General features: G+C 44.1%; 1 protein-coding gene across 1 annotated transcript in view; it reads left to right on the top strand.

The window, feature by feature from the left end:
- The window catches only part of LOC115132507 (E3 ubiquitin-protein ligase HUWE1-like), an 82,745-nt gene that overhangs the window by 39,951 nt on the left and 26,001 nt on the right, over window positions 1-16,793 (top strand). The window contains 10 exon segments of the mRNA XM_065020871.1: window positions 1,723-1,984; window positions 3,565-3,745; window positions 3,932-4,127; window positions 4,370-4,537; window positions 5,209-5,351; window positions 5,636-5,702; window positions 5,953-6,176; window positions 9,820-10,031; window positions 10,497-10,679; window positions 12,893-13,059. Coding sequence (XP_064876943.1) covers window positions 1,723-1,984; window positions 3,565-3,745; window positions 3,932-4,127; window positions 4,370-4,537; window positions 5,209-5,351; window positions 5,636-5,702; window positions 5,953-6,176; window positions 9,820-10,031; window positions 10,497-10,679; window positions 12,893-13,059 — 1,803 coding nt within the window.

Here is a 16,793-nt window from a genome sequence, read left to right as displayed (position 1 = left end):
AGAGAGACCCAGAAATGGACCTACTGCCTTCTACAGTGCCTTCAGAAATTATTCACACCACTTGACTTGTTCCACATTTTGATGTTACAGCCTGAATTTAAATTAAGATTGTGTCACTGGCCTACACACACTACCCCATAATATCAGTGGAATTATGTTATTACAAGTTAATGAAAAGCTGAAGTGTCAGGGCACTAAGTATTCAATCCCTTTATGGCCTAAATAAGTTCAGGAGGGAAAATGTGCTTAAGTCACATGATGGGTTGCATGGACTCACTGTGAATCTTTTTTACATTAGTTTTGAATGATTACCTTCTCTGTACCCCACACACACAATTATCAGTGAGATCCTTCAGTCGAGCCATCAATTTCAAACACAGATTCAACCACAAAGACCAGGGAGGTTCAATGCCTCGCAAAGAAGGGAAACTATTGGTAGATGGGTATCAATAAAAAAAAGCAGACATTTAATATCCCTTTGAGCATGGTGAAGTTATTCATTACATTTTAGATGGTGTCAATACACCCAGTCACTATAAAGTTGCAGGTGTCCTTCCTAACTCCATTGCTGGAGAGGAAGGAAACTGCTCAGGGATTTCACCATGAGGCCAATGGTGATTTTAAAACCGTTAGAGATTAATGGCTGTGAGAAAACTGAGGATGGATCAATAATATTGTTGTTAATCCACAATAACAACCTAAATTAGAGTGAAAAAGGAAACCTGTACAGAATAAAAAATATTGCAAAACATTTTTTTGATTTGTAATTAGGCACTAAACTGCCAAAAAATGTGGCAAAGAAATGTATTTTATGTTTTGAATACAAATATATATGGTTGGGGAAAACAGATCACTGAGTACCACTTTAAAAAAAATATTTTCAAGCACGGTGGTAGCTGCATCGTGGATGTGCTCGTCATCGGCAAGGATATGGGCGTTTTTTATATTGATGAAAATAAATGGAATAGTGCTGAGCAAAGGCAAAATACAAATGTCTGCTTTCCAACAGACACTGGAAGACAAATGTACCAGTTCAGCAGGACAATAACCTTAAACACAAGGCCAAATATAACCTGGAGTTGCTTACTGAGATGACATTGAACGTTCCTGAGTGGCCTTGTTACAGTTTTGAGTTAAATCAGCTTGAAAATCTGTGGCAAGACTTGAAAATGGTTGTCTAGCAATGATCAACAACCAACTTGATAGAGCTTGAACTTGATACTTGATAGAGCTTGAAGAGTTGAGAAAACGATTCAGCAAATATTGTACAATCCAGGTGTGCAAAGCTCTTAGACTTACCCAAAGAGACTCATAGCTGTAATTGCTGTCAAAGGTGATTCTAACACTCAAGGTGTTGAATACTTATCTTACAAGAAATATTATTTTTATTTTTTGTTATTTTTTGTTGTTATACTTTTCCTTTTTATTTGACAGAGTATTTTGTGTAGATCTAAAAAAAGATTTGAATCCATTTTAATCCCAATTTGTAACATCAAAATGTAGAAAGGGTGTGAATACTTCCTGAAGGCACTGTAGATTTATAGCTTTGGAAGAAATATGCGCAACTCCAGTGTTTTATAAGCAAAGTGTGAAGTGTTCACCTTTTATTAGACATTGCTCTTGTCACAAAGCACACTTTGTTTAGATGAAAAATTGATAAATGTTTGTATACTGTTACTTTAGTTGAATACTATAGTCAATATCCTCCCCTCTCTCTTTCAGACTCTGCCCCAGTAGCTGTGGAGATGAGTGCTCCTAAAGATGACAACACTACCCCTCAACTAAAGGAGTCCTTCTCTGGTCCTTCTGCTCCTCCTGCCCCCCCTCCTGCAACCCCCCTGGACCCCACGTCTGAACGCACCGGGGCAGGAGGAGCCATCGTGGTGCAGGGCCTGACAGAGGACATGACCACGGTGCTCATCAGAGCCTGTGTATCTATGATCAGTGTCCCCGTGGACCCAGACACCCTCCACGCCACACTAAGGTTCCTACTTTTATTTTGTTCTATTTTAAGTCTTGAATCTTATGTAAATGCAGTGTTTTCCACTAGTGTCGCCTAATCAACTTGTTAGACAAATTTTCAGCTGACTACTTTGTCCACTTCAAAATCATATTAACTAGGTTACTTTTCATTTAAGTTTCTGTCGAGCCCCCTCTCGCAGGAAGTAACGATATGCATCTTCTAGCGATCTATTGATAGGACCGGTGCTGACCTGTTGCACCCTCGACAACCACTGTGATTATTATTATACCATATACAGGGGTATTTGGAAATTACCAAGGGATAGTTTTTCAATACTGTCATTATTGTTTATACTTTGTTTGATCTATTTTTATACATTTGGATATTTGTAGCTACTTTTTATGTAAATACCTGCGGTCAACTCGTGCATTACGTTAGGAGATGAGGAATATCGAGTTAATTTCCATTTTTAATTACTAACCTTACTGGTAGTCCCCAGTCACGTGGCCTTTACAAGCACAGAACAATGAGAGACCGGAGGCTTGTTGTGGAGTAGTACGGATTCCACAACTAAATGTTTGCCAGCTAGATAACTTAACTGTCTAAAATGTGCTAAATGCTCTGCAGTTGTGCATTTGATTTGCTAATTTATTAGCTTGTTACCTAAGTGGTTACCCTCTTCCATAATCAAGTTTCGCATGGTAACAGCAGGGAATCCCCTCCTAGATCAACAGCCTTGCGGTCTAATATTTATTTTGTGCAGCAAACTGTGAGTAGCGTTTTTGAGCTACTTCTATAACTTTGAGCTGGGATGTCAGTCCTGCAAATAATTTAGGTCAGAGACTGTATAACATGTTCGCAATGCGCTCTTCAGCATTTTTAGTTAGCATTCTCTATAGGATTTTACATATATTTGTTAGCATTGCTAACCTACAGACTACAAAAGCTCAGTGGGGGTTGAAAATAGCAGTCTTTCTGTTCAGTGCCGGTATGACAGTATGGATACTTCTCAAGCCAACTTAGAACATCCAATGGTGTGGGAATTCATTACTTGCAGTAAAACTATAAATAAGACATCAATCTTGAAGATTAATTGTAAAAATAAAAATATATAGATATTTTTTAAAGTAATGTTATTTTACTTGTTCTTACATTATCAGTGATTTCAATTATAAAGTAATTTATTTCTACATAATACCACAACTACATTTTCCAGGTATTCAATAATTTTTCTGTGTATTTCGGATGGAATCGAGGCATTAGAATGTCCTCGATGCCACACATGGAGCTCCTTAGGCAAAATATTCTGAACCCAGGGGGGACAGACCCACCCGGCCCAGGTCATGCTGGCTGTCTACTTTTTCTATTTTACTACTCTAAGTACTTGTTGCACACTGAGAATGGGTCATGAAAGTGTTGTACAAATCAATTGTAGTAGTTTTATTTTACTGATCCGTAATGGGAAATTGGTTTGCGTCAGTCAAAAAATGGAACCATTTGAATCACAACTGCAAAACATAACATAAAATACATCTATATATAAATTGCACCGGAAGAACTGGCATCAATTGGACTGTGTGTAATTTATAATGTTTCTTCAGGCTGTGCCTGCGCCTGACGAGAACCCACCACTACGCCATGATGTTTGCTGAGCTGAAGAGTACCAGGATGATCTTGGGGCTGACGCAGGGGTCAGGGTTCAACGGCTTCACGCCGCTCGTCACCCTGCTGTTCAGACACATCATCGAGGACCCTGCCACGCTACGACACACCATGGAGAAGGTACTGGAACACTTTCACCTATTTCAACTGTTTGGTATTATTTTCAGTTTTCTGATCAGTGCAGCTCAAGGCAAGGAGAAACTGAGAGGAACAAACTTTAGACTGTTGAGAAACCCCCAGTCAGTGTTAAAATGTAGTGCACATTAGCCATTTGTAATTTGCACTTAGTGTCTGTCTGACCTCTAGGTGGTGCGGTCAGCAGTGACCAGTGGGGCGGGCAGCACCACGTCAGGTGTGGTATCAGGCTCTCTGGGCTCCAGAGAGATTAACTACATCCTGCGCGTTCTGGGCCCGGCCGCCTGCCGGAACCCAGACTGCTTCGCAGACACGGCCAACAGCTGCGTCCGCATCGCCCTACCGGCACCCCGCGGCGCTGGTACGGGTACGTTAAAACACTGATAGTTGAATGTCCACAGGTCTATCCGGTTCAAAGGACCATGCAAAACAGTGTGGTGTGGGGACCAAATCTTTATGAAACTACTTCTACATCTCAGACGGACCTGTGGCCAGTCAACTATCCGCTTGCACCTATAGCTCTCAGCTAGTGCCCCTATTTTATAGTGTGACTTAATGTGACAGTGTGTGTGTGGTTGCTGTAAGTGTTGACATCTTTTTCTCGCTCAGCGTCAGATGATGAGTTTGAGAACCTGCGTATCAAGGGGCCCAACGCGGTGCAGCTGGTGAAGACCACCCCCCTCAAGCTGTCTCCGCTGCCCCCCATCCCTGACACCATCAAAGAGGTCATCTATGACATGCTCAACGCCCTCGCCGCCTACCACGCACCTGAAGAGGGTAAGACCCTCACACAAGCACCCTATCCCAATTTGTGTTTCCTCGATACCTTGCGTCCTATGTCCTCGCCTCCTTCACTATATTGACAAGGTCACTCTCCTCGGTTCTTAATCTCCAATGCATTAGGAGAAGAGGAGAGAGGATGTGAGGAATGAAAAGACATCAATGAATTGAGACAGCAAGCCGTACACTGAGTGTGCAAAACATTAAGAGCACCTTCCCAATATTGAGTTGCACCCCCCCCTTGCCCTCAGAAAAGCTTGTGTCAAGTTGACTTATTGTCCTTTGGTTGGTGGACCGTTCTTGATACACACAGGGAACTGTTGGGAGTGAAAAATACAGCAGCGTTGCAGTTCTTGACAGAAACTGGTGCTTCTGCCACCTCTCCACACCCTGTTCAAATGCACTTAAAGCTTTTGTCTTGCCCATTCACCCTCTGAATGACACAATTACACTACCCATGTCTCAATTGTCTCAAGGCTTAAAAATCCTTCTAACCTGTCTCCTCCCCTTCATCTACACTGATTTGAAGTGGATTTAACAAGTGACATCAATAAGAGAGCTTTCACCTGGTCAGTCTATGATATCTCATGGAAGCAGCAGGTGTTCCTGCTACACGTGTGTAAAGTGAAAGGTTCTGTGGGCTAACTTCCTGTGTGTCTCTTGTGTAGCTGAGCGTCCAGAGGAGCCTGCTGTGGCGGTGCCCGGGGGGCAGGACCTGTGTCAGATACTCCAGGATGATGATGTCTACCAGCAGTACAGACTCACCAGACAGGGCAGTGACTTCGACTCACAGTCCGCTTTCCACATCAACGTAAGTGTCATGTCTGGCTGGCTGTTTGTGAGAGTCCTTCTGGCCATGGTCCTGTTTCAGTAGTGGATACGCTAGCGAAACGTTTTGCAACAGAAAGCAGAAGATGTGTTCTTATTGGAAGTTTAGGTTATACCTCTCTGTTTCAAAATGTTTTCCCACCGACTGAACAGGGCCCAAGAGTGAGTATTATCAATGGGAACATATTACTATGTATGTTTTGAAAACTGCTGTATTAGTCTAGATATTGTAAGTAATATTTTCTCTATCTCTCCTCGTTCTCTCAGGCCCAGGTGTTTACTGCAGATGGTGCTGTGGCTGACTCCTCTCAGTCTGGCACACCCCAGGGAGAAGGTGAGGCACTCCCTCCCTGCTCTTCACCTCCAGCCTCTACTGGTATTGACTACATTTACATCCTTACACTTCTTGCTTTAGTTTGATTACATTTTAGGATGAAAATATACAATATAGTGTTTACACAAAATTAATGAAAAAATATTTTGTCACGACTGCGTCCTTAAAAATGTGTTCTAACAACCTCTGCCCCTACTTGATCCCAACTCCTCTTCTCTTTCCCCTCCCTTTCCCTCTCATCTCTCCCCAGCCTCTACTCCAGAGGAAATGCGTGAGGAGAAGAAGGAGGTGGAAGGTGAGAACGGAGCCAGCGCAGAGGAGGGTAAGGGGGCCAAGGCTAAGGCCTCCAAGCCCCTGATGCCCACCTCCACCATCCTGCGTCTCCTGGCAGAGCTGGTCAGGTCCTATGTGGGCATCGCCACCCTCATAGCATCCTACTGCTACACGGCCGGACAGTCTGAGCTCATCAAGGAGGTGGGTTGGTTCGTCTGGACAAAACTTATATTTTTCAAAGTCTATTTGTTTTGAGATTTTTACCACTGTAATACATTTAGCATTAAGAACCCAAAGGGATCAAAGCTTGAAGTTTCCCCAACTCTGTCTTCAGGACCCCCAGAGGTGCACGTTTTTTATTTTATTTTTTTACCTAACACTACACAGCTGATTCAAATTATCTGAGCTGGATTAGGTCATTATTTGAATCAGCTATGTAGGTGCAAGGGCAAAAACCAAAACGTGCTACCAGGGGGGATCCTGAGGCTCGAGTTGGGGAAACCCTGCTTTCAGTACTTGAAAATGCGTTCACAGACTCCTGTTCAACTCTTCTCATCCCTGTGTTGCCGCAGCCTTTACTTGAACACGAAACAGAATGCGAATTCACATGAGCACCACAATGCCTACTCCATCCATGCTCTACCAAGATTTTCCATCACACTTTGATCTTCTACAGTAGCGATGTTGGTCCATTGTACTTCAAACAACTTGTGTAGGCAGGTTGATTGTGGATTCAAACCTTCTCAAATAGCCTAATTCAAACTCTTAGCGGAGGTGCTCCCACAATAATGTGAGTTTGTACTGCATACAATGTAAAGTGTTGGGTTTTTCACACACCAAAGCTTTGCTTTTATACTTACAAGATTGAGTGAGCTGTTTTGTCTGTGATGTGGTGTCTGCCTGTATTTCCTTAAACCTTTATTTTGGCAGTACATGTCAATATTTCATAACATGTTTTTTTGGGGTCTGTAGGTGTCTAACATAACAGCAGGTGGTGGTGTTGTACACAGTCACTCATATAGATGTAGAGGTCTTTACAGCCTGTCAGCATTCCTATTTTCTCTCATCATTAGCTTACCTGTGTAATGCTGACATCAGCTCAGAACCACTTGTTTTATCAATTGCTGTGCTCTGTCAAATGTATATTTAGTCTAAAGTTAGTTTTTCTATTTGTAATAGATTGACACTACAATACATTTACACTAGGCCTGTATTTGAAAATACATACAGCCTAATGAGACGTGCATACATACTGTTAATTCGGAAAGTGTTCAGACACCTACACCTTTTCCACATTTTGTTACGTTACAGCCTTATACTAACATTGATTAGGTGAACAAACAATTTAATCTCCACATAATACCCCATAATGACAAAGGAAAAACAGCTTTCTAGATTATTTTTCCAATGTATAAAAAAAACGGATCACATTTACATAAGTACACAGACCCTTTACTCAGTACTTTGTTGACACACCTTTGGCAGCGATTACAGCCTCGAGTCTTTTTGGGTAGCTTGGCACCTGTATTTGGGAAGTTTCTCCTATTCTTTTCTGCAGATCCTCTCAAGGTCTGTCAGGTTGAATGGGGTGTGTCGCTTAACAGTTATTTTCAGGTCTCTCCAGAGATGTAAGATCGGGTTCAAGTCCGGCCTCTGGCTGGGCCACTCAAGGACATTCAGAGACTTGTCCCGAAGCTACTCCTACGTTGTCTTGACTGTGTGCTTAGGATCGTTGTCCTGTTGGAAGATGAACCGTCGCCCCAGTCTCAGGTCCTGAGGCTCCGTTCATCTTTCCCTCGGTCCTGACTTGTCTCACAGTACCTGCTACTGAAAAACATCCCCACAGCATGATGCTGCCACCACCATGCTTCACTTTAGGGATGGTGCCAGTTTTCCTCCAGAAGTGACATGTGATATTCAGGCTGAAGAGTTCTATCTTGGTTTCAAACAGGAGAGTGGTGGAGTGCTGCATCAGATCACCTGGCCTCCACAATCACCTGACCTAAACCCAATTTGAGATGGTTTGGGATGAGTTGGACCGCAGAGTGAAGGAAAAGCAGCCAATAAGTGCTCAGCATATGTGGGAACTCCTTCAAGACAGTTGGAATAGCATTCCAGGTGCAACTATTTGAGAGAATGCCAAGAGTGTAAAGATAAAGAAAAACCCTTGAATGGGTAGGTGTTCTAAAACTTTTGAATGCTACTATATTTTTATTTATGTAGTAGCAGGACACTGAATTTCATTATTCCACTGAAGAGTATGAATAAATCTAATCGGTCACGTGCGCCGAATATAACCGGTGTAGACCTTACAGTGAAATGCTTACGTACGAGCCCCTAACCGACAGTGCAGTTTCAAAAAATACAGATAAGAGTAAAAGTAATTAAAGAGCAGCAGTAAAAAAATATATATATATATATATATCACACACACATATACAGGGGTGGGGTGCCAGTTAGTTGAGGTAGTATGTACATGTAGGTAGAGTTTAAGTGACTATACTATGCCTTGATGACAACAGAGCGTGGCAGTGTTGTGGGGAAGGGGCGCAATGTGAATAGTCTGGGTAGCCATTTGACTAGATGTTCAGGAGTCTTATGGCTTGGGGGTAGAAGCTGTTTTAGAAGCCTCTTGGACCTAGATTTGGCGCTCTGGTACTGCTTGCTGTGGTAGCGTGGAGAACAGTCAATGACTAGGGTGGCTGGAGTCTTTGACAATTTTTAGGGCCTTCCTCTGACCACTGCCTGGTATAGAGGTCCTGGATGGCGGGAAGCTTGGCCCCAGTGGAGTACTGGGCCATTCGCACTACCCTCAATAGTGCCTTGCTGTCGGGGGCCGAGCAGTTGCCATACCAGGCAGTGATGCAACCAGTCAGGATGCTCTCGATGGTGCAGCTGTAGAACCTTTTGAGGATCTGAGGACCTATGCCAAATCTTTTCAGTCTTCTGAGGGGAATAGGTTTTGTTGTGTCCTCTTCACGACTGTCTTGGTGTGCTTGGACTATGTTAGTTTGTTGGTGATGTAGATGCCAAGGAACTTGAAGCGCTCAACCTGCTCCACTCAACCCTGTCGATGAGAATGGGGGTGTGCTCGGTCCTCTTTTTCCTTGATCACGTTGAGGGAGAGGTTGTTGTCCTGGGATCACACGGCTAGGTCTCTGACCTCCTCCCTGTAAGGCTGTTTGAGAATGTTTGAATCCTAAGCAACCTGCCTACTAGTGCTGACTGATTAGTGCTCCTGTAGGTCGCTAAGATGTTAGCGTTGTCAGAAATGCTACAGAAGGTAGAACGTTGTTAGTTCTAACTGGACAGAAATAAGCATGTGAGAGTGATAAATTATACTTTCATTAACTTTTGCCCCTACAAACTTATTCAGTCTGAAAGGTGGCAAGTCTAATCGTCACTTTATGGACCCTGTATTCTCATTCTTATCTGACGCCTAGATAGTGAGCTTGGTCGGGGCAAGACATTGTCTTTTTTCTTCATGCTATTGACCCTGTTAAAAATCCGGTATGTGGTTCTCGGAAACAGCCCAATGGCTAATGACGCGGGCCAGGGAGGGTCTACGACACTGGTGTCATGTTGTCTTAGATATAATGGTAGGGAGATGTGAATTTAACATTGAGCTTCGATCAAAGGCTGTCTTTCTGACTGGCATTATGTATAAGTTTGTCCAATAAGTTCCTCAGTATTGTCCTGACTCTAGTCCTCTCATGGCCTTTGTGCTGGACCACCCAGGGGTCCAACTCTACTGTTCGCTCTCCCTATGCTGCACTGTTCTATATTTGTTGGGTATAATACTTGTCCTCCTGACTAGCTTTGTTTTCTCTCTCTCCCCCTGCAGGACTGTAGTGTCTTAGCCTTTGTGCTGGACCACCTGTTGCCCCACACCCAGAGCTCTGAGGATAAGGACACCCCTGCCCTGGCACGTCTGTTCCTGGCCAGCTTGGCAGCTGCCGGCACAGGCACCGACGCACAGGTGGCTCTGGTCAACGAAGTGAAGGCCGCACTCAGCCGGGCGCTGGCCATGGCAGAGGGCACGGAGAAACACGCCAGGTGTGTGAGAGAGAATTGGGTGTGTGTGTCAACCTTGCGGCGGTGCGTGCTATGCCACTGCTTATAACGATCAGTTAAGTATAACTGTAAGAAGTCTTAAGACGTGTCAAATAAATGATATCCAGGTCAGAGCTCTAGCTATGCATTTGGTTTGCTAACTTGCTATCTAAGTGGCTACAGCAGAGACAATCAATCCCCTCCCGGATCAAGATCTCTGTTGCCTAAAATTGTTTTGTGCGTACATTTTCTTTATATCGATATAGAAATAGTGCCCCTTGTGTACACTTCTGGTAATACCGTATACCCGGGTATGGTACAGAAACGGTATGACGGTATGAACATCTGTATACAGCCCAACCCTAATACATATCACTGTTTTGTGTACTGAGTAATATAGCCATCAGAGCCAGTTAATGCTTCAACTTTATTATGCAGTTTATAATAAAGATTTACTGACCCCCCCAGGCTCCAGGCAGTGATGTGTATCATCAGCACCATCATGGAGTCGTGTCCATCCACCTCTAGCTTCTACAGCACGGCGGCAGCCAAGACGCAGCACAACGGCATGAACAACATCATACGTCTCTTCCTCAAGAAGGGACTGGTTAACGACCTGGCTAGAGTACCACACAGCCTCGACCTGTCCAGGTACACACACCTCTGATGCTCTCAAACGCCCTGCTCACCCTCCCTCGGAGGATTCACATTCACCCTCTCTCGGAGGATTCACATTCACCCTCCTCGGAGGATTCACATTCACCCTCTCTCGGAGGATTCACATTCACCCTCTCTCGGAGGATTCACATTCACCCTCTCTCGGAGGATTCACATTCACCCTCTCTCGGAGGATTCGCATTCACCCTCTCTCGGAGGATTCACATTCACCCTCTCTCGGAGGATTCACATTCACCCTCTCTCTCTAGGAGGATTCACATTCACCCTCTCTCGGAGGATTCACATTCACCCTCTCTCGGAGGATTCACATTCACCCTCTCTCGGAGGATTCACATTCACCCTCTCTCGGAGGATTCACATTCACCCTCTCTCGGAGGATTCACATTCACCCTCTCTCGGAGGATTCACATAAAGGTTATTGTTATCAAACAATTGCAGTGCGCACATGGAGCGGGCTATTCTCTGTTGCGGGTACAAGTGATCATTTGAAATGAAGACTTTGGTAACTTTACTTGTGATAGGCCTACAAACCTTCATGTCTTTGAAATCAAAACGTATAGGCTGCATGCAAAGTTACAAAAAAGGCATGTGTTCTGTTCCTTGCTCCTCCCACCGATCGAGAGAGAGAACATTGCATGGCAACTTGTTTGGCAAGCACGTAGGAGTTATCTAATCAATGGAAGATGGAATTAAAATGACAGTATTAAATGAGAAGATTACAACAATCAAAAGCCAACCGGTGGGCTGTTATTTATAACCGAACGGAGTTGTTGCTTTTAGCTGTAGGTTGGGTAGAAGTGCAGTTATGTTATGTCGGCTAGCCTCAATTAGCCTAGCTAGCTAGCTTGACTAGCTTCTCAAGGTTTGGTGCAGTCAAGAAGGGTACTATGTAACCGGATGGGATGATAAATAACTAGCAAAAAGTTAGTCTACTAACGTGACTTAACAGTGCTTGCGGTCTCTCTGTTTCTGTTCCTGCTCCTGTGTCACTCGCAGTGGGGAGACACCCTGCACGGCCCCTCCCCTGATCACTAGCACCGTACAGGTGCTGTTCACTCTCCCTTTCTCAGTTCTGGTTAATGAAGTACAAATTCAACCGGGTGTTGGACCCGACCGGATCTCTGTTTTAAAAATGCATTGGTTCATGTTGTATCCGGCTGGGAAAGCCCTAGGTCCGTTTCGAAACAACTTCTAACCCCATCACCATTTATCCTCATTCAGATTATTCAAATGCAATCATGAAGTGTTTGTGATTTTCAATTGCATTTGCATTTATGTTCGAGTGATTTAGATGGAGAATAGAGTGCTGAGCAGGGGTTGGAACCAGTTTAGGGAACATAATCCAAAAACCTGAAAAGAAAACATTATTTGAGGAACAGGACCTGGAACAGAAGTGAATCTGTTCCGGAATGGAACTGTTTACTTTAAAAGTATGGGAACCGGTACATTTTTAAAAAAAAGTTCTGGGCATGTTCTTCAAGTCCCACACAAAAAAGCACCTATGCAAAGCTTTGTCACTCAGTTAATCCAGTGTCTGCTTGCCACATGAGTCTTTGCCAGTGCGTGTAGGCTACCAGCCCCCCCCAGAGCATAGATTACAGAGCGTGACTCAGAAATGGATTCACTTTTTCGATGCAAGTTGAGGATACTATAGTTATCACGTTTCCCATTGGATTTATTAACTATAAAAATGTAAGACATGATTTTAATTATTGTGCTGTTCTGCACACGTGCTTGATAGCTCTGGTGCAACGTTAAGTCACCTCTCTGAAGTTCAAAGACTTAAAACATTTTTATTTAATCAGGTAAGTCCATGCTTTTTTACAAGATGGCCTGGTGTCCGTTAGTGAGTTGGGTACTAGCAACTTGTCAGTGCCATTCATGTAGGCCTACAGAGCGCAGAATGGGAGGAGATTACCTTGACTCAATGGTCATGTGGAATTTTACTGTCAGTGTGGCAGTCACCACAACAGCCCTAATTACTACATTTATTGTAAGGCATCAGTGAAATCTCCCCCGTGGGTGTTTCTTCCAAAAAAAAAAGCCTGAGAGCTAGTGAGAGCTTCCCCCCCCCCCCATTGGTCATTGCCGTCCCAAATTTGCATAATTTTATCAACTTGTCGCCGATGATCAAATCGCTGAATGATTTCTGCATATTTTCTCATTGATTTCTTCTCTTATCTCAGTCCGAACATGGCCAACACGGTGAATGCAGCTCTGAAACCCCTGGAGACTCTGTCCCGTATCGTCAACCAGCCCAGCAGCCTGTTTGGAGGGAAGGGGGGATCCAGCAAGAACAAGGCTGAGCACGACACTGTGGGAGCCGCCAGGGACTCAAACAGCAACACACAAGGTACCACAGGTGATACGTCTGTCTCTCTCTGCCTGTCTGTCTAAACTCAAAAAAAGAAATGTCCTTTTTTCAGGACCCTGTCTTTCAAAGATAATTCATAAAAATCCAAATAACTTCAGACCTTCATTGTAAAGGATTTAAACACAGGTTCCCATGCTTGTTCAATGAACCATAAACAATTAATGAACATGCACCTGTGGAATGGTCATTAAGACACTAACAGCTTATAGACGGTAGGCAATTAAGGTCACAGTTATGAAAACTTAGGACACTAAAGAGGCCTTTCTACTGACTCTGAAAAACACCAAAAGAAAGATGGCCAGGGTCCCTGCTCATCTGTGTGAACATGCCTTGGGCATGCTGCAAGGAGGCATGAGGACTGCAGGTGTGGCCAGGGCAATAAATTGCAATGTCCTTACTGTGAGACTCCTAAGACGGCGCTATAGGGAGACAGGACGGACAGCTGATCATCCTTGCAGTTGCAGACCACGTGTAACAACACCTGCACAGGATTGGTACATCCGAACATCACACCTGCAGGACAGGTACAGGATGGCATCAACAACTAGCCGAGTTACACCAAGAATGCACAATCCCTTCATCAGTGCTCAGACTGTCCCGAAGGAATGAGTCCCGACGGAATGAGTGTTACACCGAGGCCTGTACTCTGGAGCAGGACAATTTGGAGGTGGCGGGTCGTCATTGTCCGGGGCAGTGTGTCACCGCATCATCAAACTGAGCTTGTTGTCATTGCAGGCAATCTCAACGCTGTGCGATATAGGGAAGACCTCCTCCTCCCTCATGTGGTACCCTTCCTGCAAGCTCATCCTAACATGACCCTCCAACATGACAATGCCACCAGCCATACTGCTTGTTCTGTGTGTGATTTCCTGCAAGACCGGAATGAGCCCGGATCTCAATCCCATTGAGCAAGTCTGGGACCTTTTGGATCGGAGGGTGAGGGCTAGGGCCATTCCCCCCCCAGAAATGTCCGGAAACTTGCAGATGTCTTGGTGGAAGAGTGAGGTAACATCTCACAGCAAGAACTGACAAATCTGGTGCAGTCCATGAGGAGGAGATGCACTGCAGTACTTAATGCAGCTGGTGGCAACACTAGATACTGACTGCTAATTTTGATTTTGACCCCCTTTTGTTCAGGGGCACATTATTCCATTTCTGTTAGTCACATGTCTGTGGAAATTTTTCAGTTCATGTCTGTTGAATCTTGTGTAAATATTTTTATGAACATATGTTCAGTTTGCTGAAAATAAACGTTGTTGACAGTAAGGAAGTTTTTTTTTGCGGAGTTTGTGTGTATACTGGTTAAGTGTGCCTTGAATTCTAATCAGACATTGTCAGCAGCAAAGCACCATCACACCAACTCCTCCATGCTTCACTCTGGGAACCACACATGCGGAGATCATCCGTTCACCTACTCTGTGTCTCACAAAGACAGGGCAGTTGGAACCAAAAATCTCATTTGGATTCATCAGACCAAAGGACAGATTTCCACTGGTCTAATGTCCATTGCTCATGTTTCTTGGCCCAGGCAAGTCTCTTCTTCTTATTGGTGTCCTTTAATAGTGGTTTCTTTGCAGCAATTCAACCATGAAGGGCTGATTCAGGCAGTCTTCTCTGAACAGTTGATGTTGATGTGTCTGTTACTTGAACTCTGTGAAGCATTTATTTGGGATGCAATTTTTGAGGCTGGTAACTCTAATGAACTTATCCTCTGCAGCAGAGGTAACTCTGGGTCTTCCTTTCCTGTGGCGGTCATCATGAGAACATGTTTCATCATAGCGCTTGATGGTTTTTGGGACTGCACTTGAAGGACATTTTCTGCATTGACTAACCATGTCTTAAAGTGATGATGGACTGTCATTTGTCTTTGCTTATTTCAGCTGTTCATGCCATAATATGGACTTAGCCCTATTTGGTAAAAAAACATCTGTATACCACCCCTACCTTGTCACAACATAACTGATTGGCTCAAACGTATTAAGAAGGACAGAAATACAAAACAAAAAAAACGTTTAACAAGGCACACCTGTTAATTGAAATGCATTCCAGGTGACTACCTCATGAATCTGGTTGAGAGAATGCCAAAGTGTGCAAAGCTGTCAAGGCAAAGGGTGGCTGCTTTTGAAGTATCTGAAATATAAAAGTTTTGATTTGTTTAACACTTTTTTAACCCTACTACGTGCTTCCATATGTATTATTTCATAGTTTTGATGTCTAATCTATTATTCTACAATGTTGAAACTAGTAAAAAATAAAGAAAAACCCTTGAATGGTGTATCCATCTTCTGACCGGTACACACTCTACATGGTCAAAAGTATGTGGACAACCCTTCAAATTTGTGGATTTGGCCATATCAGCCATAACTTGCTTGACAGGTGTATAAACTTGACCACACCGCCATGCAATCTCCATCGACAAACACTGGCAGTAGAATTGCCTTACTGAAGAGCTCAGTGACTTTCAACGTGGCACCGTCATAGGATGCCAGCTTTCCAACAAGTCAGTTCGTCAAATTTCGGCCCTGCTAGAGCTGCCCAGGTCAACCGTTAGTGTTTTTATTGTGAAGTAGAAACATCTAGGAGCACCAACGGCTCAGCCTCAAAGTTGCCGGCCACACAAGCTCACATTTTATGTAGCACATAAAAATTATCGGTCCTCGGTTTCAACACTCACTACCGATTTCCAAACGGCTTCTTGAAGCAATGTCAGCACAAGAACTGTTTGTCTGGAGCTTCATCAAATGGGTTTCCATGGCCGAACAGCCACACACAAGCTTAAGATCACCATGCGCAATACCAAGCGTCGACTAGTGGTGTAAAGCTTGCCGTTGGACTCCGGAGCAGTGGAAATGCGTTCTCTGAATCACGCTTCACCATCTGGCAATCCGACGAACGAGTCTGGGTTTGGTGGATGCCAGGAAAACTCTACCTGCCCGAATGCGTAGTGCCAACTGTCAAGTTTGGTGGAGAAGGAATAATGGTCTGTGGCTGTTTTTCATGGTTCGGGCTAGGCCCCTTAGTTCCAGCGAAGGGAAATCTTAATGTTACAGCGAACATTGACATTCTAGATGATTCTGTGCTTCCAACTTTGTGTCAACAGTTTGGGGAAGGCCCCTTTTTCAGCATGACAATGCCCCCAGGCACAAAGTGAGGTCCGTACAGAAATGGTTTGGAAGAACTTGATTACCATGCACAGAGCCCTGACCTCAACCCCATCGAACATTTTTGGGATGATTTTGATCGGACTGCGAGTCAGGCCTAATCCCCCAACATCAGTATCCGACCTTAATAATGCTCTTGTGGCTGAATGGAAGCAAGTCCCCACAGCATTGTTCCAATATCTAGTGGAAAGCTTTCCCAGAAGAGTTTAGGCTGTTATAGCAGCAAAGTTGGGACCAATATTAATGCCCTTGATTTGGGATTGAGATGTTCAACAAGCAGGTGTCCACGTACTTATATATAATCACACTCGCACACATTTTTAAATACTTTATTTGAATCCACCAAAAAAAAGGATCCAAACATTTCAAAGGTCCCTGTATTCATGGCACTTAAGGGTACAGAAAGCACCCCCTTCTCCCAAACAGCTAGGCTGCCCACGGCAGCTGAAACGGAGCAGTACCTAGCCAATTGCTTTGCCCTCGTTTTTGTCAGTCCCTCAATCAGGAGGCCACTCCCTGCAAGCCTGTGTACATGGCCAAGACTGCCAAATA

This window comes from Oncorhynchus nerka, linkage group LG7 (genome assembly GCF_034236695.1).
Source record: "Oncorhynchus nerka isolate Pitt River linkage group LG7, Oner_Uvic_2.0, whole genome shotgun sequence".
Taxonomy (NCBI): Eukaryota; Metazoa; Chordata; class Actinopteri; order Salmoniformes; family Salmonidae; genus Oncorhynchus; species Oncorhynchus nerka.
The sequence above is the reverse complement of the archived record's forward strand: the minus strand, read 5'-3'. Positions and strand labels throughout refer to the sequence as shown.